Here is a 26,554-nt window from a genome sequence, read left to right as displayed (position 1 = left end):
TTGGAGCCGGTGGCTTGCAGTTTGAAACAGCGGGGTGGGAGCGAGTGTAGCTGATAGCAGCCTCACAGTTCCTGGCCCTGGTTGTTGCAGGTGGTTTTAATTACCCCTTCCTTTGCTAGAAGGATTCTGTGCCAGCCAGCCCCAGTCCAGGAGGTCCCTCCAGCGTGTTATGATAACTTCCTGGTCCTAATGGTGGATGAGCTAACTAGAAGGGCGCTGCTGGGTCTTATTCTCACTAATAAGGAGAGCCTGGTTGAAGCAGTGAAAGTTGAGGGCATCCTTGGTTGCAGCAGCCATGAGGTGGTGGAGTTCAGGATCTCCTGTGACCAGAACAAAATACCAAGCAGAATCACAACCCTGGGCTTCAGCAGGGGTGATTTTAGCCTTTCCAGGCAATTGCTGGGGGAAATCCAGCAAATGGGACAGGGTCCTTGAAGGTAAATGGTCCCCGGAGAGTGGGTTAGCACTGAAGGACTGCTGCTTCCAAGCTCAAGATCAGAGCATCCCAAGGGTAGGAAGTCGAGAAAGGGAACCAAGAGACCTGCATGCTTAAATAGGGAACTGCTGGGCAAGCTCAAGTGGAAGAGGAGAGTCTACAGATGGTGGAAGGGGGGGCCGGATGCTTGGGAGGAGTACAAGACTGTCAGGATGTAGGGAGGCAACTAGGAAAGCTAAGGCCTCATAGAATTAAAACTTGTGAGAGGGGTCAATGACAACAGAAAGGGCTTCTTCAAATACGTCGCAGACAAAACTAGCACTGGGGGCAGTGTAGGCCCACTGGTGAATGAAGTGGTGATCTGCTGGCAGAAGATGCTGAGAGGGCAGAATTACTGAATGCCTCTATTGTCTCTGGATTATCACAAGCCAGCACTGTGCCCCAGTGGCCAAGAAGGCCAATGGCATCCTGAGGTGTGTTGGAGGGGTGTGGTTAGTAGATCAACAGAGGTTCTCCTCCCCCCCACTCTGCCCTGGTGAGATCATGTGTGGAATATTGTGTCCAGTTCTGGGCTCCTGAGTTCAAGAAGGGCAGGGAACTGCTTGAGAATCCAGCACAGAGCCACAGAGATGATGGAGAGAGTGGAGCATCTCCCTTCCAAGGAGAGGCTGAGGGAGCTGGGTCTCGTTAGCTTGGAGGAGACTGAGGGGTGACCCCATTAATGTTTATAAACATGTAAAGGGTGCATGCCATGAGGATGGAGCCAGGCTCTTCTCAGTGACATCCAATGACAGGACAAGGGGCAATGGGTGCAAGCTGCAACACAGGAAGCTCTGCATAAATATGAAAAAAATCATTACAGTGGGGGTGACAGAACACTGGAACAGCTGCACACGGAGGTGGTGAGGCCTCCTTGTCTGGGGACATTCAAAACCTGGATGTGTTCCTGTGTGACTTGATCCAGGGGTTCCTGCGCAGGATTGGACTTAGATGACCTTTGGAGTCCCTTCCAATCCCTGACACTGTGATTCTGTGGTTTTTGTTTTGTTTTGAGTTACTTTAACGGGATGTAAATGGGAGCAATTTGGGACAGGTGGGGCTACTGAAAATGAAAGTACCTCCATCCTTTCACTCCTCTTTAATACAGAACTGTGTTTTTTTTTGTCAATAACATAGGAGCCATTTTTGGAGCACTTCAGGACATTCTTGGGAGCCGGTCTGTGTCCAGAGAATATTACAGCCAGACGGGGCGCATACCTGACTGGTGCTGTCTGAGTAATCCTCCACTGGAGATGATGTTTGATGTTGGAAAAGCACCCCCACCACTGATGAAGAGGGCTTTTTCTACTGAGAAATAAGCAGCAAAATGCTACACGAGGATTCTCCTCATCTGTTTCAAGTACATGTATATAAATATCAGTAGGATTTTGATATGGAGTTATCTGTGTAATGCCATTAAATATGACCAGTGTGGGTGTTCTGGGGGAGTACAGGGTCGTTCCTAACACTGTGTGTGGAACTGTGTTCATGTGCTGAACAGATGAATTCTGTTAACTCCTGTGCTACTGTGTCACCCAGTGAAGAAGTGGTTGTAGTCGCGAGCTGTAGCTTAGTGAGGTCTGTTATTTATTGGTGCAGTAAATGATGATGTGAAGCTGCTTTGTTTGAAGGTACTTTGATGTCAAGGAATCTTGGACCTTACTGCAATGCCACGTTTAGAAGTCGCTTGTTTGCCCTCCTTTCCCTACCAGAATCATTAAACTTCATTGTCCTGCAGCAGTACGAAATGAAAATGCACCACGTGGTTCAGTGCTTGGGAGAAATGTCTGCTTTGATATTAACACTGAATCAGGCATTGCTGTGAGCTCCTCTTAGCAGCTCTGCTGCGGTTCCGGGGCGCGGCTGGGCGTTACAGCGCCCATTTCTTTGCTCCTGGAGCTGCTGTGTGCCAGCTCCTGACCGGCTCCCTGTGCGATGCGATGGCCTTGCTAAGAACGTACTTCGTCACGAGGCCCGGGCTCCGGCCGCTGCTGCTTCTGTTCACCCGTGCCGTCAGCTGGAACGGTCCCTGCTCGCAGATCTGCGTTGAACGACTGCTGCGCTGCATGCGCCAAAAGCAGCTCGTCGAGGTTGCGGGAGCCGAGCTGCCGCCTGCGCTGCCCCGCGCAGGAGCGCTGTCATACGAGAGCAAAATACATTTCGCCCAACGTGGGGCTCGAACCCACGACCCTGGGATTAAGAGTCCCATGCTCTACCGACTGAGCTAGCCGGGCGCTAGTGAGCGCTCTCCCAGCAAGTGCTGTTCACCACATGACGAACGCGCGTGTATCGATTCTAACAGACACCATCGCCCCGCCCACCGAGACCCCGCCTCCGGGGAGCGCCGATTGGCCAATGGAGCGGCCAATGGGATCGCGCGTTGTTGGGCCGTCCGGAGCGCGAGCGAGGCCGGGGCGGGAGGGGGGCTGCGTGCGACCGAGGCGGCGCCGCCATGAGCTCCATCGGCACCGGGGTGAGCGCGGGCCGCGCGGCGGCGTGGGGCGGCTCCGGGCAGTCGGGGCGCGGCGGCGGTCGGTTGATTCCCCTCGGCCGGGCCGGAGCGGGGCCACGGCCGCTGCTGAGTCACCGCGGCCCGTTAGGCCGAGCGGCGCGCCGCAGCGTGAGGGGTTGGGGCGGCTGCGGCTCGGCGCTCTGCGGGGCAGCGCCGCTGCCTTTGGCCGCGTGGAGCCCTGCGCTCGGCTGCTGGGCGCCTGCTGCCAGAATAATGGGCTGTGCCGCGGGTTTGCTCAGCAATGCTTTCTCTTCTTCAGTACGACCTGTCGGCCTCCACCTTTTCTCCCGACGGTAGGGTGTTCCAGGTTGAATACGCGATGAAGGCGGTGGAGAACAGCAGGTAGGACGCGGCTGCGTTGCTCTTTGTGGGTTGGCCTTTTTCAAAGCAGCTGGTGGCTTTGCGGGTGGTACTCGTTGAACGACGGTGTCCTTGCCCTCAGTTTGGGAGGCTTCTAATAGGGTAAAAACGGTGCGATGGTTTCTGCCTGCTTTGTTGTGGAGAACGCAAAGCAAGGCTGTAAGCTTACCCTGTGTGATCAGGTAATAAGTCATAGGCTGTGGGACAAGGCTGGACTGCAGACATCATTAATATGTATAAAGTGCTGAGCTGCTGGGGGAGCAGAGCTGTCAGAGTACCTAAGGACTCGTTTTGTAGGTGTGAATTGAGACTGAAAGGCTGATGGGCTCAGAAAGAAATCAGTGCTCACTTTGGTGTTTCAGGTCGGGGCACTGCTGGGGCAGTGGCTCTGCAGTTCCTACAGACACTGCATGCGTTCTGTTCTCAGTTCTTTGGGTAAGGGCTCCTCAGCCTCTTCCACCTTTGAAAATGCATTTATTTGCTTACTCTGCACCCCGCTTTGTTTTCTTTGGGCACAAAGTAGAGCGTTGTAACAGGCCTACTTGGGTGGAAATTATGTCATTGTGTCATTTGATCACTGGTTGCCAACCTTGCCCACACGGGGCTGGAGCTCAGTGACCTTTGAAGTCCCTTCCAACCTAAGCCACTCTATGATTCTATGCAGAATTGTATTAATTCTTTGTTACTTATCTTCACAGTTCTATTCTGTGTAAGAGGAATTTCCCTTTGTCTTGTCTTTCAGTACAGCAATCGGGATAAGATGCAAAGATGGTGTTGTCTTCGGTGTAGAAAAACTCGTTCTGTCCAAGCTGTATGAAGAGGGTTCCAATAAACGCCTCTTCAACGTCGATCGGCACGTTGGAATGGTGAGGTGCTCTTAATTCTTCATGGCAAAGACCTTCCTATTCCAAAGTGGAAATGCACAGAGCTCAGAATCAATAATAAAGAGGTTGTGGAAGCTGTGTTAGGCTTCCTGTGCATGTAGAAATGCCACTGGGTTGGTTGTTTGGTTTTTGGTTTTGTTTTTTGGGCTATTTTCCTGCAGTTCTTCTTGATTGCACACACACACAGAATTCCAGACTTAAAACAGAAGATCAGCACGTGTTTTGAAGCTGTCTAAAACTTTCTGGGTTATTAATTGTCCTAGAGAAAAATTCAAAACTGTATTAGCATCAAATCATTGACGTGTTGTAAGCTGGCTAGCAGGAAGTTGATGGAACTCGTCTGTAAGGATTAAGCCATGAGATTAGGCTATCATTGTGAGCTTTTTATGAGCAACATTTGGACTGTGCTGGCAATTCTCCTTTCAGGCAGTGGCAGGACTGCTGGCAGACGCTCGTTCGCTGGCAGACATAGCTAGAGAAGAAGCTTCTAACTTCAGGACTAACTATGGCTATGATATTCCACTGAAGGTAAGAAATCGGCATGGTTCACTCGGAGTTTTTGGCTTTCTTAATGTTGGCACTGATAACCTGAAGTTACAAACTGTAATGAACTTACTTCTGCAAGTAAAGGCCTGCAATTGTTTTTCTTTTTCCCCTTAGCATCTTGCAGACAGAGTGGCCATGTACGTGCATGCATACACCCTGTACAGCGCTGTCAGACCTTTTGGTTGCAGGTAGGTCTGTGGCAGGGGGTTGGAGACTTATGATCCTTGAGGTCCCTTCCAGCCTAGGCCATTCTGTGATTCTGTGACAGGTCTTTCCAACGCCTGCTTGTTTGCAAAGACCTTTGGTTTCAGAAGTGCTGGAGCTACTTCTGTTTCCTAAAAGCCTTTTTCAAAGTTGGTACTGGTGACTGGGGAGTGGAAAAAGGTTCCCCTGTCCTTTTTTTCTTATGTGTGTGAAGCTTTAGGTGAAAAATCCACGTATGCATAAGAGCAAACCAGGCTCTGTATAGACTGCATGCCTGTCCCTCAGGTTTAAAGCTGAGTTGAATCTGTCAGCATTGAAAGCAGAACTTGTCTCTGTGGTCGTCCCCTAAAGAATAGGTAATAACTGCCATGCAGCTGCAGTACCGAAGGACGATTAAACTGAGGTCTGCTGTTTAGTTATAGTTAAATAAAATGTTTCTGGCAAATTGCAGGTCCTTAGGAGTCACAATAACACGGAGCCTTCAGACAAACTGCTTACAGAACGTAGTAGGGGTTATGCACAGAGTGAAGGAATCCTGACTTGATTTAGCTGTCGTCCTGTTGTGTGGGTTGGGAGAACAACTGTTTGATTTCACTTTTTCTCACCCAGTTTCATGTTGGGGTCCTATGATGAAGATGACGGTGCACAACTGTACATGATTGATCCATCAGGAGTTTCATACGTGAGTTTTTCAGAAATATTTGTCTTTAAGTTGGTCTTTTAAAAGTTTCTAATTTGGAAATCAGTAACATGGTGTGTTTTTTACATTGTAAGCACATAAAACCTGTTTTTAAAGCTGGTCTTTTAGAAATCTGGGAGTTCATTCCACCTGGCTGCATGCAATGAAAAGTCCCATCCATTGCAGCCCAGAAGGCCAACTGTGTTCTGGGCTGCATTAAAAAAGGAGCAGCCAGCAGGGAGAGGGAGATGATTGTCCCCCTCTCAGCTCTTGTGAGGCCCCATCTGCAGGGCTGCATCCAGGCCTGGGGCCCCCAGTACAGGAAGGATGTGGAGCTCTTGGAGTGGGTCCAGAGGAGGGCACTGGGATGATCAGAGGGCTGGAGCACCTCTGCTATGAGGAAAGGTTGAGGGAACTGGGCTTGTTTAGCTTGGAGAAGAGAAGGCTCTGGGGAGACCTCAGTGTGGCCTTCCAGTACTTGAAGGGAGTGTATAAACAGGAGGGGAACGGCTGTTTGTGAGGGTGGATGGTGATAGGACAAGGGGGAATGGTTTTAAACTGAGACAGGGGAGTTTAGATTGGATATGAAGAGGAAGTTTTTCAGCCAGAGGGTGGTGAGGCACTGGTACAGGTTGCCCAAGGAGGCTGTGGATGCCCCATCCCTGCAGGCATTCAAGGCCAGGCTGGATGTGGCTCTGGGCAGCCTGGGCTGCTGGTTGGTGACCTGCACACAGCAGGGGGTTGGAACTGGATGAGCATTGTGCTCCTTTGCAACCCAGGCCATTCTAGGATTGCCACAGAGATGTGAGTATTGCAGTGATGCTCCACTCACAAAATACTGAGGTACAGAGGTTCAGACGAAGGCTGCTAACAGCAATTCAATTCAAAGGAGACATTTCTGTTTGTTGTTATGTATAAAGTGATACAAACACACTCATCTGCTTTTATTATTTTTCTTTCAATACATCTAATATCTCTACTGTTGGAAGTGCTGAGGTTTGTGTGCTTACACTTCAGAGTATTTTCATGATAGGTGGATTTTGTGTCGGTTTTCTCTTTGTACACGTGTTTGTTATAGAACTTCTCTAATTCTAGTTTCTTTTAATTATAGCAAAAGATCCATTGCAGCAAACTGTGCAGATACGTTTCTGCACGAGGAACTACTGAGCACTGCTGTCAAGGGTGGCAGTGCCTGAACTGCTAACTTGGGGATCTTGTCTGAGAGACAACAGCACCAATGTCTGCTGTGTATCTGCCTTCTTGTTACAGGAGGGAAGGAGTCGTTATATGCTGTGTAACAGTAACAAAGGATGTAGTTTTCCATTCACCTTGCACCTCTTCTGTTTCATTTTTTTAGGGTTACTGGGGCTGTGCCATCGGTAAAGCCAGGCAGGCTGCAAAAACAGAGATTGAAAAACTTCAGGTATGGTGTTTCAGTTTTATTGTGCTGCTTTCAGGACAGATGTTTCTACATCACATTATTAGCTTTTTGGATGCCTTAAATACATAAAGTACAAGAGAAGCTGAAGTATTTCCTCATAAGTTGTCTTATGGTAGCAGTATTTCTGGCATCTTGACCCTGGGCAATGGGTAGTCCTTGGCAAGCACACACTTTTAAAAAGGGAAGCACAAACATGCACTCCTTTGTATACTCTACACTGTATACTCTGCTTGCCCCTTACTTACAGCTTTCACCTACAAACGTACACCACAGCTGTGCACTGAAATCTCAGTTCATCCAGTGAACTTCCATTGGTGGTGGTGAAGTATCACAGCTGAAAAATTACAAGAGAAGTGAAAAATACTGTAAGTCTCAGTTAATTTAAGTCTTGAATCTGATCAGAAGCTTGAACACCAAATGAAAAGTAGGAATCCTGCAAGATCATCTGATCTTGATACTGGAATTTTGGCATCTGAGAAGTTGTCGTTTCTATTTCCATGTGTGCAAAGTGATATAAAGATACCATGCTGGGTAATGTCTGATTTACCAAAAAATGTTTTCTCTGCAGTTCTTGGAGTTTTGAAAATCCAACTTTTTTATTGCCTAATTTTTTTGTAGAGCTGTAGAATTTGTATTCCTTGAACTTCATAGTAGGACCTGTAAAGCTCAGTAGATGAGAACAGGGGTGTGCCATGCAGCACAGCTGCACTGCTCTGTCACGGCTTGTTTGCAGGATGCCTTCAGTGTGATGTGGTCAGAGCAGCACGAAGCAAGTGCAGTCTTGTGTGCTGATGCTTCTCGTTAACTGTGGGCTGGACAGGTTCCAGCTCAGAGCTGATTTTGTTCAGGTGAATTTCTGATCAAATGACAAAACGTAAATGGGAAGAAGACAAGAAGTACAAATGCTTTTGTGGAGTTGATGATGACAGTTTGTGAGGGTGAAGAGTGGTAGGACAAGGGGGAATGATTTTAAACTGAGACAGGGAGGTTTAGGTTGGATATTAGGAGGAAGTTTTTCAGCCAGAGGGTGGTGAGGCACTGGCACAGGTTGCCCAAGGAGGCTGTGGATGCCCCATCCCTGCAGGCATTCAAGGCCAGGCTGGATGTGGCTCTGGGCAGCCTGGGCTGCTGGTTGGTGACCTGCACACAGCAGGGGGTTGGAGCTGGATGAGCATTGTGCTCCTTTGCAACCCAGGCCATTCTATGATTCTATGATATGGCCTATAGCAGCCTATTAGCTACAGTTCTGTCCTGTGAAATGTGACTGTAGATGGGAAGAAAGAGGTGAGAATATCATCGTAACCTTGAAACCTGTCTGACAGGTACTGCAGTGCAGATGCTGGATGTGGGAGGGGATGCAGTACATGAAACCTGCAAATGTAGCTTATCCTGCAAGTGGGGCACGCTGCACTGATCACGTCTGTTGCACATCATGCAAACATTTGACATCTTGTGTCATGTGGAGTGTACTTGGATCTTTTCATCTCCTCTACAGTGCTGCTCACGTGATTTTCAGATACTATTTAAAGCTTTTTGATGTATGGACATAATCAAAATTGGTTGGATTTTGTGTTGAGGGACATGGCTCAGTGAGCGCTACTGGTGACAGGTGGATGGTTGGACTGGATGATCTTGAAGGTCTTTTCCAACCTTGGTGATTCTGTGATAATTACAGTCAATTTCTGAGACAAACCATTACAGTATGTCCTATTACTTCCTGCAAAATTAACTGGGATGGGCAAAGAATAATGACAAAAGATAAAGCTTGGTTTTGTGCATGACAGTAGCAGACCTTTGGGTTTTCCTGTTCCACTACCATCTTTGTGTGTGTAAATACACACAGCTGTGTTTGTGTGACACAAATTACACTTGTCAGCAGAAGTCAGTGCTGCGTTATGGATTGAGCCACAAGTGGAAGGGCTGGGACAGTGTGCCTCTGTCTGTTTAGGAAACTTCTTGGAATGCAAATGTGACAGCACATCTACCTAAGCAGGCACGTTTCATTTTCCTCTGGCCCATTGCTTGCTTGGGTGTGTGCCTTACACGCATAGGAAGCACTGCCAGACTCAGCATGAAGAAAGAGCTGCTGTCCTTGGCCAGCTTCTTAACACCAACTTCCTCACTATGAATTTGAAAACTGGTTGAGAATCTGAGATGGTAAACTACGTGTAGCTAATGAGTTCGACATGGTGTAAAATATGCTCTCTGATCAGTAATGATTCTTATGTATGTTCTTGTGAGTGAAAGATGCGTTGTAGAGAATGAATTCCACTGCACTCAAGCTCTTAGGCACGTCACAGTCACTTGTTTGCTGGCTAAATGCAAAACAGGACGTTCTGTTAAGCTGTATGTTTGCTGTCTGCAGATGAAGGAAATGACTTGCCGTGACGTTGTGAAGGAGGTTGCGAAAATGTAAGTCTCCAGTGTGCTTCTCCAACTCAGCAGAAATGTGTTCTGGTGAGCTTGTGGCTTCAAACTGAAACTGTTCCCTTGACGTTGGGTACCAGGTTTCACTTCTGTAGATGAGTGCTTATGCTGACTCTGGTATGGTGTTCTGTTAATGTTTGCCTTCTCAGATGGGACGTGCTGCTCAGTACTGAGAAATGACAAAAGATGTGAAAAATAAGCATTATAATCGTATTGCTCTGTGTTAGAGGTGTGATTTACAGCTGTGGTGAATTAATGCTTGAACCGTCTGAATATGGTCACTGGTTTTCATATATATATAGCTGGTGGTAGATGGAGGCTCTTCAGTGTGTTGATCCTCGTTACTGAGTACAATACAACACTGAGTGTAGTGTAGTTACAGGGCAAAACCACATCATTCAATAAATCATGTACTAGCAAGGGGGGGGAAAAGATACCAGGAAGGCTTCTGCTAAGGTAGAATATAAGTTGGCCAGTAGTAATCGTGAAAATACTTGGAGGGCAGATTGAGGTTGGATGTCAGGGGAAGTTCTTTGTTATGAGAGCAGTGAGGTGCTGGAACAGCTGCCCAGAGAGGCTGTGATGCCCCGTCCATCCTTGGAGGTGTTCAAGGCCAGGTTGGATGGGGCCCTGGGCAGCCTGGGCTGCTATGAAATGTGGAGGTTGGTGGCCCTGCATTGGTGGGGGGTTGGAGCTTCGTGATCCTTGAGAGGTCCTTTCCAACCCGGGCCATTCTGTGATCTCTTCAGATAAACACAGGTATTCTTTCAGCTATCTGCAGTACTTCATGCTTGCAGGGATACTTCTGCACTTGTCCCAAATCTAATAATATGCAGCTGCAGAAATAATTTTCAGCCTTTTATGGCTGTTCCTTGGAGGTTATAAAGAAGTAATAAATGTTTCCATCAATGGTGTTGCAGCATGCGAGTTTATTTATGAGCCTGTGTCAGAGGCTATCATGTCACTGCTAAAGGAAAGAATGTGTGGGCTCTCTGTTCCTGAAACCTAACAAGGACCTCAAAACAATTCCGAAACCACAAACGAGGCACAGGCCTTCCAATGCTTACAGACCTTCTGTTCTTCAATTCTGCTTCAGCTCAAAACTTAGCAGCAATTTAAGGTAGTTCTGTTTTTTTTATGAATCTTAAGCCTAGCCCTGGCATCACTCAGCAAACATTTTAATCATTTCTTAATCCTAAAGCAAAGGCCAGGAGCTGTTACAAGCTCTTGAAGAAATCATATTGCTGCTGAAAAGCCTGCAAACAGCTTAGCACTTCACAAACACCTGTAGGTGGGCCTAATCATCATCAAGTCTAGTCTGAACAGTGACAGAGTATGCATACAGTGTTTCTTTGGACACGTTTCACAAGACCTTTATCAAACATGAATGAAAAGCATCTGCTTTTTTCAGTGAAGGTGCCCTTCCTTCTGCTGTCCCCAAACTTCCTATGCTGGCTAGAAGTAGTTTTGTGTATTTCAGCTTTGGTCTTTTTGAGGGAATACTACCTCAACAAAGAAGGCTGTAAGTTGTAGGCATAGCAGGCAGGATGGAGATCTCTGTGTTGCACATCAGAAGATGTTATGGTGTTCAGATTCACTCCCAAGTATAAGCTAAAGTAAGATTTACAGGGGCAATGCAGGGTGTTCCTGCTGTAAAGGTGATGTTCTCAGCAGGGTTATTCAGCATCTCACCTAGATGGGTAACTTGCATCTCATCTGTAATCATGCAATATCCTGTTTCAGCAATGCTCACCTCCACAGTATTCTCTGATGTAGTTTTTTCTCTTGGAATAGCATGAACACAAAGGAGAGACTGAGGAAAAAGCAGGGGGGAAGCTTCTATTGCATGTAAGAAATGGTGTTTCAAAAAGAGTAAGAAATCTGCAAAAGGAAGAAAGTATATTTTGCCTGTCACCAAATCTGTTCTAACCTCTACCCTCTGTATTCTTTCCAGAATCTACATCGTTCATGATGAAGTAAAGGACAAAGCTTTTGAGTTGGAACTCAGCTGGGTTGGAGAAAGTAATGCACTTCTGAATTTCTATAAACATCCTAGGAATCTTCTCACTGTCTGTATTTAAGAGAACATACAGAAGCAATGTTTTATTATCACAGTGTTGTGTGAATTCTGTCTAATAGGTACTCTTTTTATTTGCAGTAACCAATGGAAAACATGAAATTGTTCCCAAAGACATAAGGGAAGAAGCAGAAAAATATGCCAAGGTAAGGTCTGACATCACTGATGTCATCTCAGTGCTGCTCTTGACAAATCTGGAATAGAATGAAGTAAGGAGCAGGACTGTAGCATTGCAATGACTAGAAATGTCTAGCTGCACAGATCACCTGTACCTGGGATATCTCCTGCCGAGAGAACTGTGAAGCTCTCTCCATGCAATCCTGATATGGTTCATTATTAAATACACTGCATGGCAGCAGGCTTGCCCATCTCGTTTCTCCTTCAGAAATGAATGTATGAGCTCTTCAGTAGTTACAGAAGTGAATGGGAAATGCAGTGAGTCATGTTAACTAAAATACCTTTTATAAAGGCAACCAACTAGAAAAAGCTGCTCCTCCAGCATCTGCCAGCTTTGCATTTGCTTTAAAGGCAGTATATATTCTTAAGTAGAAACCAGGCCTGCTGAATAGCAGCCTTTGCTGAATAGCAGCCTTTGTATGTGTGGAAAAAACTGTTAAACAACAGCAAAACTCCCTTTTTTAATTAAACTTTTTTTTTTTTTTTTTAATAGGAATCTTTGAAAGAGGAGGATGAATCAGATGATGAGAATATGTAACACATTGTTACTTCAAGACAAGTTTGACTTAGTACAGGTTTGTTTATAATGGATTAACCATGGGATGCTCCTATGTACTGCTGGAGGAAACTGAGTGACCAACTTGCACTAATAAATTTTCCATTTTACTGTCTGTTAGCTTTTATTTCAAAGTAAGAATGCATCTGTATTCTAAACTGTACTATATATCAAAACAGTCATTAAGAGGGGAAGATGTGCTCATGCTGCTTAGCTGCTGCTTACCACAGCAGAACTTTTGAACCAGGCTAGTCACAGGAAGGGCAGCTGCTTAGGATGCTTAAGGGTCTCTTGTTTACTGGCTTAACCAGCCACTGTCCTTATTCTCAGTTGTCACAGCAGCAGCTTCCAGTTCTCTCTCCAGGCAGAGGAGAAAAGCAGCTCCTTTACAGCTTGATCTGCTATCAGTTTAGGTGAGTCATGCAGCTGACAACTTCAACCAGCCTCCAGAAAAACACTTTAATTTGGAGTATTAAGCCCCAAATGGGACTAATGAAAAGTAATTCCAAGTAGTCCTTATGTTAACTTGCAGAGCTGAACTGTTTGCTTTTTGCTATTTTATTCCAGTTTTATAATTTAACAGATCTCAGCTTTACATTTATTAACAGCTTCTCCACTGTAGTTCTGTAAATCAGTTCTGAATCCATTGTTGGCCTTCCTAGGAGCTAAAAATAATCTCTCGTGGTTTCTCTTCCTGGTTCTTAGGAAAATAGACAGCATTTAGCCCCAAGAAGTCACTTACAAATCTTGAAACAAGGTACCAAATTCATCTGGTTACCACTTGAAAACTCAAAACAGACGTCTTGTGTGCATACCTAAAATTCTAATGGTCATCTTTAGTCTGAAATGCATGCTTTCCTAACAGATCAAATGCTTCAGTAGTACATACTATTAGTAATGACCAGCCCTTTAAAAAAAAAACCAAAACCTCCCTCCCTTCAGTTTTAATAGTTTTTGTACTTTTAAAAAGCTCTGCAGTCTCTTTTCTAATGGCATTACAGGATACAGGTTCTGTTTCTTTTTGGTGGCAAGGTAAAGGAAATGCAGATAGACGGTTCTGTGCCAGTCTCAGGCTTAAGCCTGAGCTAGAATCAAGCCACGTGGAACCTTTGCCTTTCCAGCTTTTAGCGCAGCTGTCAAATTGCTACAACTCTATCAGGCCTTCCTGAAGTGAGATTAATCATGACTGATGAACAGCTTCCTCGAGTGCTGTCTCCTGAGGCGACAGTATAGTGATACATAAACCTGAACCTGAGTCAGGCTGAGTTTTGTGTTGCATTCAGTCTGAATTTACTACTGAAGCTTATTGCCAGTTTGGCTCTTCTGAGTCAGTGAAATCCAGTCAGTAAACTTATCTCAGCCTGAAGCTCGTGCTGAGGACTGCTCTTCCACTTGCTTTAATGCAACAACATGATTGTAAACCTAAAACCTTGCTGATAAGCTGTAAGTGAAAATAAAGAGCTATCCCTACAAGCAGCCACACCCTTCTAATCCTTTCAGAGCTATTTAGGACTGGGTTCAGGAAATGTAACAGTCTTACAAGCCATGTTACTGGGTTAAGAGAGAAGGGCAAATCTAGTAATTACAGATACTTCCTTACGCTTCAGGCTTAAACAGTATCTAGGAGCCAGACTTAAAAGCTCAACAGCTGACCAGGTACCTGAAAGCTTCCATCAGATTCCTGTAGCTTCACACCCAGTGCAGGGCTGACAAAGTACAGGTGCAGAGAGGAAGACCTGGAAGAGCTGTTACCCAAGACAGAGTAGCCAAACACTCCCATCTTTTAACATGCCAGGTGACTGGGGCAACCAAACCAGTGCCCCTGTTCAGAGCTGACTGGAACAGATGCAGGCTCAGTGATAAAACTCAACAGGCCTAACAGCAGCAGCCTGTAACAGTGGCCTCTGAAGACTCCCAGAGCCAACTGAACCAGCAATGCCTCCCTGCAGAAATAAGGTCTCAATCCCCCTCTCTGAAGAAAGGAGCTTCTGTGGTTGGCCTGGAAATGGTTGTTTTTAAGTTGGGTTTAACAGTGAGATGCAAGAGTATACTGCAAGGACAATGAACATGCCCTCAGTAAGGCAGAAGATTTCTGAATCTGATTTCAGCAAGAGGTGATTCCTAACATTCATTTTTATTATTCCTGACGAGAGTACTGGGAGGTTTTAGTTTTGAAGATACCAGAAAGGCATCATTTGCCCATACCACAGCAGCACTTCTTGCTTCAGGCTTAACAAGTAACCTACTTAGTCTGGGCTCTGGCCATTTATGGGAATACATAATAGAACAGAAAGTCACATACCCACTTGGAATGCACAACTGCAGTTCTTGCCATGCTGGAACACAACTTCAAAGTATTAAAGGCAAATACCATTGCTTGAGATCTAAGTTCATGCTCTAATGGAACACCAGAAGAAAGCTGGTCTATACAATTGTTTGTTTCTCTCTCAGCTTAAAGTCATCCTTTCGTTCCACCACAGAAAGGGTAAGAAATGCACAGATCCAACAAAGAAGGGTAGAACGTACATGAAAATCCTTTTTCTCCCAAGTCTCACTCACCCACTGATAGCTATTCAGCAGCTGATGAATCACTGCTGCTGTGATGTACAGCTAGGAATGCTGCAGTCCCTGTTGCAGTCACTGTGTCCACACACAGAGGCGTTGTTCTAGAAAATTATGGGGACTAAGGTGAACCTCAGGTGCCAAGTTCATACATACTCCCATATCTAGTTTACATTTATCTCCATGACTGCTTTTAGGACTTGCAGCTCTGCTTGCAGCATCCAAACAAATCACATTTAAACTGCAGCAGAGTAATCCATTTCCATGGACTGCACTGTTTTCACAAGATTTTGGATAACATCTTCATTCCAAGTTTTGTTACTACTGATTAAATTGCTTTAAGATTGAGCTGCTGGAATATCTCAGAAACAACCCACGTGTCAAGTTTCTGTTATGACAGATAAACACAAGGATAGCTCCACAATAAATACTACTCATCTGTAGTTGGTGCTGACTCAGAAAGGAAGCAGTTCAAACAATTCCAAGCAGGCCTGAGCTATGCCAGGCATCGGGTCATTTATCACTTCTCATAACCATAGATAGCATGATGGCCTAAGGTTAAACCCCCCCTTCCCTGCATGTTCCACTGCCCACGTGGGTCCAATAATAGGTGAGATGCTATTTGGCACCACAGCCCTGGTCATCTCTGAGGAAGGGGCTTTGATAGCACTGCACATGGTAGTGCTTTTCCTTAGCACTTAACTGTTAGCAATGCAAAGGTACAGAAAACAGTGAGCTGCTTAAGATACATCACTGAATGATAACCACAACCCAGAATTTCAGGACTGAAGATAAACATAGGATTTTGAGTGCATAACACCACCAAACACAGCAAAGAGATAATTCTCTTCCCCTCCTCCTCTTTCTGTTGCACACCTCTAAGATGATGACTAGTTTTTACTCCACACACACCAGTTTTTCAAGTTATGTGCAGTAAGGAAGTTACCTTTACCTAACAAAGGACAGCTATTTTGAGACATTTACCGCCTCTACCTTTCCCTATTAGATGAGCTTGCCATCCCTTATTTCCAGTGACACAGAGCTGCAGGGAACAGGCTGTAGAAGAGGTAAGAGTGGAGCCTTACTGCCATGCATTTACCAGACAGACAGTATTGGAGAACACAGGATCTACAACTGAGCTCAAAGCCAGTCTCTCATTTCCAGATGCAGTGCTCTTTCATCTTCATACTGCTATTAAAGGACTCTGAAGCAGTTGTTTAAAAATGGTTCTTAGGATTGCTGTGCAAACCAAAAATGGACAACCAGAATAAAGCAGACAGCAGCCTTGCATAGTTTGTAGTCCAAACACATGTCATCAGATACAGGGAAAAGTTAAATCCTCTGAAGTTTCTCCTAAAGGTAGTATAAGAACTACCCACAAAAGATACCATTTTAATTGACGTGGTAAGACAAGCCAAATAAAAGGTTAGATAAAACATGGGATGGTTTACTTTTGCATAAAATTAGACCATATTTCATGACACGTACAGGCTGCAAGTCCAAAAATCACTCAGATTCCTCTTTCAACAACACATTTTGCTAACAGTAGGTTAAGTTACAGTAAATTCACAGAAACAGCTACATCCCAAACACACATACAGAAAAAGAAAAACCAAAAGAGTAATTCCTAAATTAAAGCCAGAAAAAAAATTGAAAGTAAAACATGTCCTTTCTGCAAGATTTTTAGGAAAGCAGGAATCTGCTGCTTTTGATATTTGGGGCAAGACTGAGACACATCAACAGGTTTCAGCAAACACTAGATGACTTCAACAGCATGCTTACACAGCAGCACCATTTCAGCTCTCATTCCGTGCATATCCACACTCTGCAAAGAGTGCCACTTTTAGAAGCTCCTTATCCCCCCAAATTCATTCCTATGTTTCAGGAATAGAAGAAATCTGAAACACTGTCTCAGGAAGTGAAATCAAAGCAGAGCTTCACGTGTTCCCAGTAGGAAAGTCAGTTTAACAAGCAGCTACATTCCCCAGCCAAATGAGTTGAAACGATACTCTCATACCAGTTTGTCACCCCATTCTGCTGCATGCAAGGAAAAAACTGCTGCCCCCTAATAAAAGATGCCTTTCATAGATTCAGAATAGTTAAAACTTGCTAAGAAGACGTGTATTTTGTTCTGGAAATCAACAGAGCACAGCTTATAGCAGTGGCTGTGTTTGCAGTGCAGCTGTACTAGCAGTGCACCACACAGAAGAACTGCAGCTCCTGACAGGATCAGAAACAAAAAAAAAGAACCCACAGCCCTGAAAATACAAACCTCCTGTGAGTGGTGCAGGCTTGCAACTAATTGACAGCTGAGAGGTGCTAACACAGTGCCAGCTGGTCAGCAACTTCCCAAGCAGGCAGGGAATTCACTACCTGTAATAACAGCCAGCAAAAAAAACGCAGAAATAAAAAGTTTTAAAAGAAGGCTTAGATGTAGGAAAGAGTTCAGATGCAGTCACCAACTAAGCTGTACATTCTTGCTAACGGTACCTGTTTGTAGCTAATAACATTTAAATCAGAAGACTGAGGGCATTAATGCCTTCACAAATAATCAATACTGATGACCTGCAGTCTTGTTGGCTGAGGCTGAAAATTAACTGTAAGTGACTGAATTAATTTAGACAAGCAAAAGCAGTAGAAGAAAGAACATAACTGCTGTCCTCACAAGTTTTCTTTTGCTGAACATCCTTGCTTACAGAAGTAGTTTTGCTTCCTTGTGCATGGCTGCATGCTAATAGTGACACACACATTGCTTTCAGCAGGCTGTGTCTCTGCCCACGTTCAGCTGGGTGATGCTGTCCTACAACCTCTGCAATCCATGATTTTAATTAACAGCTTATCAGCACCAACAAGCTTGAAAGTGACAGCTGTGCTGGTCCAAAGACTCAGCATCAGCATTAGAACAGTGTTTTCTTTCTCTACAAATAGGGAAACATGCACCTTCTTGAAATCCAATGTGAGCAAGCCAGTTATCAGTGTCTTAAAAGCCTGTGTATATGAAAACATGGCTCTAATCTCTATACTTTTCCTTCCGTACTTTTTTAAACATAGCTATTTCTGCAAGTATTACAAGGGAAAAAAACCTTCCAAGATACCAGCAACAGGTAGCAAAAGCAAGGACTCCACAGATTGCCCACCAGTAATCACTCAGAACATTAGTTTTAAACAAGACAGTAGAAAACCCACTGCTCTCAATCTTCTAACACAAGTACTGAGAAAATAATACAAGTTGCTTTTTCAAAAAAGAAACAACTGATTTTAGTTCTCCAATTGGCATCAGTGAACACCTTAGACAGGAACAGCATTAGGCAGCCATTCAGTGTACATGCACACCTGAGCTGTATCACAGCTTTCCTGCAGGATAACAGTTGTGCTGTACTGCTGCTTTCCAGTAGCACACTGAGGACAGAAGATCTGCACCCACTTCCCTAGTATGGTTGTAACAGCCTCACTGTTGTCATCAAAGGAAATGCGTGGTCATGACAAGTAATACAGGAAATTAAACAGATCTGTAATTAGACCCTTTGCTAGGCAAACTTTTATATGCAGATACATTAACAGAACACGACAAAGTATGCAAAAACTGGCTTTAAAATCCAATGTTTGGTCAACTTGAGCCATGGGCACCCATCCACAGCTGCTCTCATAACAGAAAATTCCACACCAGGAAAAATAAAGTCTCTGAATACAGCTCTCATTATGCCCAACCATAAGAATACCATATCAATCTTTAATTAAAAAAAAAAAAAAAAGAGGGAGAATGTTTATGTCTGGAATTAAAAGATGGCATGGCAAATACCCAAACATCTCCCCTGGGCTAACACGGGCGAGGATGAGAGCAGCAGTTCTATCAGCTGAGAACTGAAACTTCTCTCGCATGAGGCTGCTACTAACAGTTTAGTTGGTGCACTGCTAGTTCCTGTCTTAGAGCACACAGAACTGTAGTTAGGAACTGCAGCTGGACTGGATGTCATCTGTTCAGTAAGAGGGGGACTGCTCCTCCCTGGAGGTCTCCCAAAAGCTCCACCAAGAGCTACTCAGACAAGCTAAGCATGCATTATCATTTCAGCCATGTTAGTGGAAGAAGCAACAACAGAGTGAGCACTACTGTCGTGTACAGAGCTAACAGAAAACTTGGCTGTCCTCAGTATAAGGATGTGGCTCTGGACAGCCTGGTCTGCGACCCTGCACATAGCAGGAGGATTGAAACTGGATGAGCATTGTGGTCTTCTTCAAACCAGGCCATTCTATGACTATGAAATATCCATGCATTACTACACTGCTGCAAAACATACCCATACCTGCTTTAGAAAGCTACTAGTAAAATTCAGGGAATAAAATGCACTAATTCAGGTTTCTTAAGGGTTACTACGCTTTCTCCAGCAACACTCCAGGAAGTGCCAGAAGCAGCATGCAGTTACATTTGAATAACAGCATCCATTTTTCTGAACACAAAGACTGGAATATGATGATAGTGCTGGGGAAAGTGAGAAATAAGCAGGGATACTTTTTGCTTGTTTTTAAATACACATTTTTTAAAGCTACCTCTATTTGTATGTAAATAAAAAAACACGAAGTAACTTACTGCTAAGGGTCAGCAGCAAAAGCACTGACTAAGAAAGAAGGTTTAACCTTTCATTTTTATAATCTTGCTGTTACTGACCAAACTTTCTGTTGCCAACTCCACATTTCTTGGGTTTTGTTGTTTTTTCCCTTTATGCTGGAGTACTAAAGACTTCACAACCACCTGACACACTGCTATGAGCAGACTGCAAAGAGTGAGATAGTAAAGTTCCACAGTAAGCACGCACCTGACGTTCATCTATATGGAAACAGCAGTTCATGCAGACAGATTCTGCATGCAGATATTTGTTCAGCCAACACTGGAAATACATTGCATATTTACTGACAGAACATAAACAGCAAGGGGAAGAATACCTGAAGAGGCCGAAGTAAACACTAGAAACTGGAAATAAAAGAAACATGAAGCCTCCTATACTTCTGAAGTCTGACAAAGTAACACAGAGCTCCATGGTAGAACAAGAATTGCAGTTTTTAATGCTTTTAATATTCAGTAATAAGTTATGAGACAAACTGAAATGTTAGTTTTGGAAAGATGACAAAGCAGCTGATGACAGAGCGGCTCCCAACAGGAAATTCTGCTGCTCATTTTCTCCACTTGTGACAAACTTTTCCCTGTAGGAGATCACATTCTGAAGGAAGAAGCACAACTGCAAGGATATAGGATCCGATACAGACAAGCTACATTTAATGCCCAGAAACATTTAACACTGACATACAGTGTTTCAGCATCAGAGTGCAACCCTGAGTTCTGAAGCTCACGTTTCAATGAAAAGTTATTTTAAACCAAAATTAGAAGTAGTGCCTGGCTTGCCAAGAGTACAGCTTTTTCATTCCATTACAGCAAACGTCATGCCCAAGTCGTATGTGAATGTTTACGCTACTTGGTGTGCTGCTTAGCTTGACATTCTTAGGTACTTTAAATGCCTTAAAAGAACAAGTCACTTCTCCTGCTGACTTACTATGCAGAGAACAAAGTAATCCTTTTGCTCATAGTAGTTAGATGAGTGATGTGCCAAGAACTTCCTGTGCCAAGAACAGCTACACCCAGACAGACAGAATTTTTCTGCTAGAAATCAGAAACAAGACTGATTAGTTTTGTCAGGAACTCTTATTTATTGAGTGGAACTCTATTTTACACAGAGGTGCAAAGTGTGCCTCCAAAAACCATAGAACGATTCAACTATTACATCCCACAGACATACCATAACTTGACATTCAAAGCAGGCTTTCTGAAGTTCTGAAGAGGAGCTACAAGACATAGCTTAGTGGCTTGTGGCAGCAAGGATAATGGGAGGACCATTGAACTTGATGATCTCGTAGGTCCTTTCCAACTTTATGATTCTATGATTTTAAGTTTTACTAACTTACTTTACTAACTTCAGCGTATTCTAAACAACTTCTTCTTCAGTTTATCCACAGCATCAACTACAACACAGAAGTTACATCAGCATTCAAACAAGCACCCCAAGCCTTTATATATATATATATATACATACACACACACACTATACACATCCTTATATTTACAGAGGAGATCTAAAAGCCAGAATGCCACAGCTGTGTTCACTTCCAAACATGTTAGAAGTGTCCCGTCATCAATAGTACGCATTATTGGCATGCATTAGCTTTACTACTGCTTATCTATGCTATTACCTCCATAAAATCCCTACAGCAATCCCTTTGCACTTCCTAAAACATCGAATTCAATCAAAAAGAACACAGGTTTGAAGCGAGGTTTAACTTACAAACCAAGGAAGCTCCTTATGGCTTTCAAAAACTTCAAAACCACATCCACAGATCTTCTCAATGCAAAGATAAACAAATGAAAAATACATTTCATAGCTGATAACGAGCTGCTGAAATCAGGTTCTCATTACTTCGAGGAAAAACGAGGAAGCCGCAACAGAGCTTAAACACAGATTAAGGTTAAGGTACAAAGAAAAGAAACAAAACTGCAGCTGAAGCCCCCAGATGGCTTCACAACACCATCAGCGCTGCCTGCGAGCAACGAGAGCCTCCGAGCCCACCGAAAAGCGCAGCTCCACAGCAGGGCCGGGGCCTCTCCGCCTCCCACTGCGGGCTGACAGACCGAGCGATCCCCGGCACTCCCTACCTGACGCCTCAGCGCCTTCCCGGCCCCAGCGGTTCCGCCGAGCTCCGCCAGAGGGACCCTCCGTCACCGCTTCACTTCCGGGGCCGGCCGGGCGCGCTCCGCCATCGCGGCCGAGCGGGAGCAACCGTCACCGCCATCACTCGAAGGGCCGTGAAGGCGAAACGTCGCGTCGTCTCCTCGGAGCAGTAGAAAGAGCTCACCCCCGCCGGGCTCGCCGCCTCAGTGAGGGTGCAGAGCTCGGCCCCGCCGCTCCGCACCCCGCGGGAAAGGCGCCGACCACTCCCGCCGCCTCCCCGCCGCGGCCTAAAATGGGAAAGCGCCTCACACAAAATGGCGCCGGGAGGCTGACCGCCGCGCATGCGCGTCGCGCGTCCCGGCCCGCCGCCGCCGCAGGACGCCATCTCCGCCCGCGCCCCCTCTGCGCTCTTCCCCTCGTCCCCGCCCCTCCGCGTTTCTAAGAGACGGTTAGCGCCAATCGCGTCGCGCCGTTGCTCTTCCTGACCCCCGAACTTGGCCAATCGGCTCGTTCACAGCTACATCCGGATCCAGCTCTCACCAATCAGAGGCTCGGGAGCGCTGACTTCACTTCAACCGCCGCCAATCGACGGGCGCTCCAGCGAAAAGCCAATGAAAAGTCTCCGTGGCTCTACCTGCCTCTGTGCCTGTCCAATAGGTTCCGCCTGGCTCTCGGCGACCAATGGGGGTGCCGTCCGCGGCGCCCAATCCGGGCGGGGCAGAGCCCCCGGGGCGTCACGAGGGGGCCAATGAGAGTTCGAGGAGGACCGATTCTGCTCAACAGCTTGTTATTGGGCTCGTCGCTGGCGATCCGCTGCGAGTCCGGGCTGAGAGGAGGGGGCGGAGCGGGGCCGCGCTCAGCGCCGCCGCTCGCGGGGCTGTCGTCGTCGCGGAGGGAGACTGCGGCGCCGAGCCGGGCGCTGCCCACTTCGCTGCGACTTTCCAGGTAGGAAACGGTCGAGGGCGGCTCGGCAGCAGCAACTCCGCCGCCGTCCCGGGGGAGCGCCCGGCCCCGCGAGGGACGGCCTGGGGCTGAGCGGAGCGGGACGGCCGCCTCTCCCTTCCCCCAACCGCGAAGCGGGCAGCGGGAACGGGGACTCCGAACTCCGCCTCCGAGCCGCTCGGCGCTCGCTCCCGTTCCCCTCAGCCCCGGGTGCGCGGTATGGTGGTGGGGGGAAGGGGGGGGCGGTTTGCTCGTCCCGCTCCCCTCAGCCCCAACGCCGGCGGCCGAGGGGGGCGGGGAGGAGCGGCTCGGCGGGCCGCGGAAAGTTGCGAGGGCCGGGGAGGGGCGGGGAAGGCGGGAGGCAGGCCGGGCCCCGCCGCCCCTCCGTCAAGAGTTGCCGCCTCGGGGCCCTCCCCGCCCCGCAGCCGCCGCCGGGAGCGGGAGCAATGGCGACGTGACGCGCACCGAGCGGCCCGGGACGGGCGGAGGCTCCCGCCCGCCGCCCTGTGACGGCCGCAGACCCTCGGCCGATCCCGCTCTTGTGTTGCAGCGCTTCCCTGCCCGGCTGTGCGGCGAGGAGACGGCTCGGAGCTGGAATCCCTCACGTAACCGGGAAAAATGAAGGTACGAACTCTCTCTCTCTCTCTCTCCTTTTCCTTTCCTTGAAGTAACTTCGTTTTTCGCCGCTGTTTCAGCTGCAGTTGTCTGGAAACGCTCTGAGTTGCTGTCCTCGGAGTGCTGCCTTTAAATGCTTCCTGCATCAGCAGCTGCTATTGCAAGTTTGCAAAACCACAACTTTTGTCCCGCCTGTGCTGCTGCTGGGTTGTTTTTTTTTTTGCCAGTACAAAGACGGGGCAGTACACAAAAGAGAGAGAAACTTTTCTTGCCTTCAATTAAACAGCAGCAAAGCAGTTCCTTAATGCTGTGTGTTGATTTCCTGTCTCGATGGACGTTTTGGCGTGCTGCTTCTGGCCTTGTTTACCGCTTTACACACGCCCGATAAAGTGAGGTTTGAAGTAATAAAGTCCAGATTAAGGAAAAGGTGAGGAGAAATAGTTCTTCCCCTTAACGAGGCAGTTCAGCTTTCATAAAGGATTTCAAGAAAAACAACTGCTCACAAAGATGAGAGTAAATCTCTCTAGAGGTCTCCGTTTAGTCGGCAGGAGAAAAACTCCTATATTTAGAATGGTATAGACATAATTGTAGATATTGGTATGATAGCAGCCTCAAATTATCTGCCTCACCAAATTGGTTTCAACAGGAAAAAACGCAGTTATCTTTTATGCTGCAGTTCTGCTGTTGAAAGATTTCCCTTCTTTAATTCTTTTGAGTTGTCATTTTTATTGATTATTATTACCTTTTTCATAACGAGGTGCTTTAATATGAGCTCAGCACCCCCAGAGCTATGCTGAGCATACCACGGAAAGTAATAAGGTGTTTTTTGGTTGGTCCGTTACATTGGGAGAGCAATTAGGCTGACAGAATCGGGGGTCAACCTCACTATGTGAAGCCAAACTTCCTGTAACTCGTTTCTTTACTTTTTTAAAGAGCAGTCTGATGGTAGTTATGAATACAGACGTTGTTTGTCACCTAATGATCAAGAAGTTCAGATGGAAAATTGAATGTGCAATGCTGTAGCTGTAAAAAGAACTAAGAACTAAACTTTGTTCCTGTTTTTTTTTTGCTCCTCACTAGGCAGCAGATGAGCCTGCCTACCTGACAGTGGGAACGGATGTCAGTGCCAAGTACCGTGGTGCCTTCTGCGAGGCAAAGATTAAGACAGTGAAAAGGCTTGTGAAAGTCAAGGTAGTATGCTGTGGTTTGTGCTGGTTTTGTTAAAGCACTGTGTTGAAAGAGCTGTCAGAGAAGATAAAAATCCTGAAGATTAAGGAATGTTCATTGCTTTACTTTTTGACTTTTAAGAGCATTTGAATGTTTGTGCAGTTATCGTTTTCATGTTGTTATTTTTCCATATCTGTGTTCAGGAGGATGCTGAAACAGGACTGGGCTTAAACATTACCTGTCTATGCTGCTCAATTCCTGATCACAGTTGTCTCCTGTTTATGAATGCATCAGTTTCACAGCAGTGTTGAAGGTTCTCCTAGAGGCTTATGGCTTTACATGAGTAATAAGAGCAAACTCTTCAGAAGCAAAAATTCCCTTTCGTTCCAACTGACAGTCAATTTTACTTGAGAGGCTGTGCTATAATAAATCAGTGTAAGAACAAAAAAAAAAATTGCAAAAGAACCTTTTTAGATCAGGTTTTTTAGATGTCCAGAACAGTATTTGTTAGTTTCCAGCATCTTGCTGCTGCTTTCAAAGCAGCATGCAAAACTGTAGCTAAGTTCCTGTGCAAGCATAGTACTGACACTTAATATTCATTTCTGTTTACAGGTCTTATGCCAAAACAAACAAAAATGAAGGTTATTATTTTACTGTTGCAGTTCTATTGTTCATGCTAATGTGGGAAAACAAGAGTCAAACCTAGTTAAATAAGAGTTAAGAATGCAAAGTAAATACAGAGCTTGGTTTGTTCCCTTAAGTTCTTTCCACTTCTAGATAACTGTCCAGGATATGTAAATAAGGCATTAGTGACCCTCAAAACTTTGCTAGAGATGAAAGCTTCTTTTTATAATTGTACATCTAAGTTTTCATGTGCTTTAATGCTTAGATTAAGTAGAGCAAGCTGTCAGCCTCTTCACTTACATAGGTGGAGCACATCACTTTTGTCAGAGTTCTTGTCATGGTTTAAAAAATCAACCAATTCAGATCTTTCAGACTTTTCTCCTGTTCTTAGTGAGTACTTTTAGAAATTCATGCCCTTCTTTGAAATCTGTGTGAATGAGTTGCTCCCTAGAAAGCAGTGTGCTGCCCTTCCTGAACTGACATCCTTCATTTTTCTTGTCTTTGGTCTGAGTATCTGAGCATTAAGGCTGTTTGTAGGTGTGTGCTTCTTTTTCTCTATCCAGCGATGTGCTTTATTACTCCATGATCAAGACTCGTAGGTACATGAGGCTGCTCTGACTTAGTAACAATTCCTGTCGCTGTGTCTGAATTGTAAAAGAACAGTTGAAGTTGTAGCAATAAGCCTGATATTTTAATGAAGAGTGTGTGGGCACAGCCCAGTGTGCCTCCTAAGTCCAGAGGATCCATCAGGCTTTTCCTTAGTAGCAGGACGACTTGTATTCATCTCGATGCTGATAGAGAATTGTAAATAAAAACTAATTGAACCAGGTTATTATGAATTCATATTACTGCAGGGTGCATTTCAACATGGCTTTTATAAATACAGCTGCAATGTAAATTGTGCTTATCTGATAAAGAGAGGGGAGCACAAAAACTGGACATCTTATTGGTGGAAAGGAAATTCCTTGGGTTTTTGATTCCTGAAAAGGGATAGGAATTTGGGAACTGTTGGTTAGTACATCCTGGGTACTCAGGTGGGTCTTTTTGCTATGAAAAATGGCAGTGAAACAGCGTGCTAACATCTAAATATTCATCTTCTATGTTTCTGAGCTGAGTCTGTGCAAACTCAGGGATTCAACTTGCACAGGCTTCTGTTCCTTCTGTGTCATGATGCTTACTCTCTCAAACACAGGATTTTAAAGGGAAAAGTGTTTTACTTCCTCTTTTTCAACCCATCCTTATTTTAATCACGCTTTCAGTGGTTCGCATCTTTACCATAGAAACTTTCTCCTGTTCGTGGTAGCAGCGGTGGTGGTGTGGTCTGTTCAGTGATTCCTCAGTGAGTTTTTAATACACAGAGCATTGTATTTTGATTGCAGTTCACTACTCAGTGTGTTGTCAAAGAAGTGCTGTGGGTAAAGTAGAGAAAAAGCACGTGAATCATCTGATCTCTAGGCTCAGTTCCAGGTGTACCCTGGGGTGCATCAGTATCTAAACTCGCATCGAAAGCTTCAGTTCTTTTCATTGGAGCACCTGTTGTTTTATTTGCCCTCTTCTTTGACTGTAGTGTTTCAGGCTGAGTGTTCAGTGTGC

The 26,554-nt window shown here is 45.5% G+C and overlaps 2 protein-coding genes, 1 long non-coding RNA gene and 1 other non-coding gene across 18 annotated transcripts in view; 2 read left to right on the top strand and 2 right to left on the bottom strand.

Moving 5' to 3' along the window:
• Positions 1 to 2,636: 2,636 nt before the first annotated feature.
• On the bottom strand, positions 2,637 to 2,709 carry TRNAK-CUU. The gene has a single exon. It is a non-coding gene; the product is annotated as a tRNA-Lys (tRNA).
• Positions 2,710 to 2,865: 156 nt separating this feature from the next.
• PSMA3 (proteasome 20S subunit alpha 3) lies at positions 2,866 to 12,453 on the top strand. The gene is made up of 11 exons (XM_042877445.1): positions 2,866 to 2,948; positions 3,247 to 3,329; positions 4,090 to 4,213; positions 4,658 to 4,759; positions 4,892 to 4,965; positions 5,591 to 5,663; positions 7,018 to 7,083; positions 9,467 to 9,513; positions 11,483 to 11,550; positions 11,687 to 11,751; positions 12,276 to 12,453. The coding sequence occupies exons 1-11, from the start codon at positions 2,928 to 2,930 to the stop codon at positions 12,318 to 12,320; spliced, it is 768 nt and encodes a 255-aa protein (XP_042733379.1). The 5' UTR covers positions 2,866 to 2,927; the 3' UTR covers positions 12,321 to 12,453.
• A 7,482-nt stretch (positions 12,454 to 19,935) lies between these two features.
• On the bottom strand, positions 19,936 to 21,933 carry LOC122183520. 2 transcript variants are annotated; one of them, XR_006180278.1, is made up of 2 exons: positions 20,444 to 21,933; positions 19,936 to 20,113 (listed from the first exon to the last, which is right to left on the bottom strand). It is a non-coding gene; the product is annotated as an uncharacterized LOC122183520 (long non-coding RNA). The 2 variants fall into 2 exon arrangements; XR_006180286.1 differs by having other exon boundaries at positions 19,936 to 20,096.
• A 552-nt stretch (positions 21,934 to 22,485) lies between these two features.
• The window catches only part of ARID4A (AT-rich interaction domain 4A), a 53,122-nt gene continuing 49,053 nt past the window's right edge, over positions 22,486 to 26,554 (top strand). For all 14 annotated transcript variants that reach the window (XR_006177677.1, XR_006177693.1, XR_006177692.1 and 11 more), the window contains exons 1-3: positions 22,486 to 22,558; positions 23,106 to 23,179; positions 24,251 to 24,361. Coding sequence is in view for 1 of the 14 variants with exons in the window: in XM_042864708.1 (XP_042720642.1) it covers positions 23,174 to 23,179; positions 24,251 to 24,361 (117 nt within the window). In the remaining 13 variants the exon portion in view is untranslated. The remainder of the gene's footprint in view (positions 22,559 to 23,105; positions 23,180 to 24,250; positions 24,362 to 26,554) is intronic.

The sequence above is a fragment of the Lagopus leucura genome, unplaced genomic scaffold (assembly GCF_019238085.1).
Source record: "Lagopus leucura isolate 7727_CA_CO unplaced genomic scaffold, USGS_WTPT01 Super-Scaffold_1, whole genome shotgun sequence".
NCBI lineage: Eukaryota > Metazoa > Chordata > Aves > Galliformes > Phasianidae > Lagopus > Lagopus leucura.
This window is presented reverse-complemented; position numbering and strand designations above follow the sequence as displayed.

Bases quoted from the DNA above. Each gene is read 5' to 3' on its own strand.
- PSMA3 (XM_042877445.1), top strand. From the start codon at position 2,928: ATGAGCTCCATCGGCACCGGG. The intron at 3,330-4,089 runs GTAGGACGCGGC...CTTGTCTTTCAG, and splicing joins AAGGCGGTGGAGAACAGCAG to TACAGCAATCGGGATAAGAT. The intron at 4,966-5,590 runs GTAGGTCTGTGG...TTTCTCACCCAG, and splicing joins GTCAGACCTTTTGGTTGCAG to TTTCATGTTGGGGTCCTATG.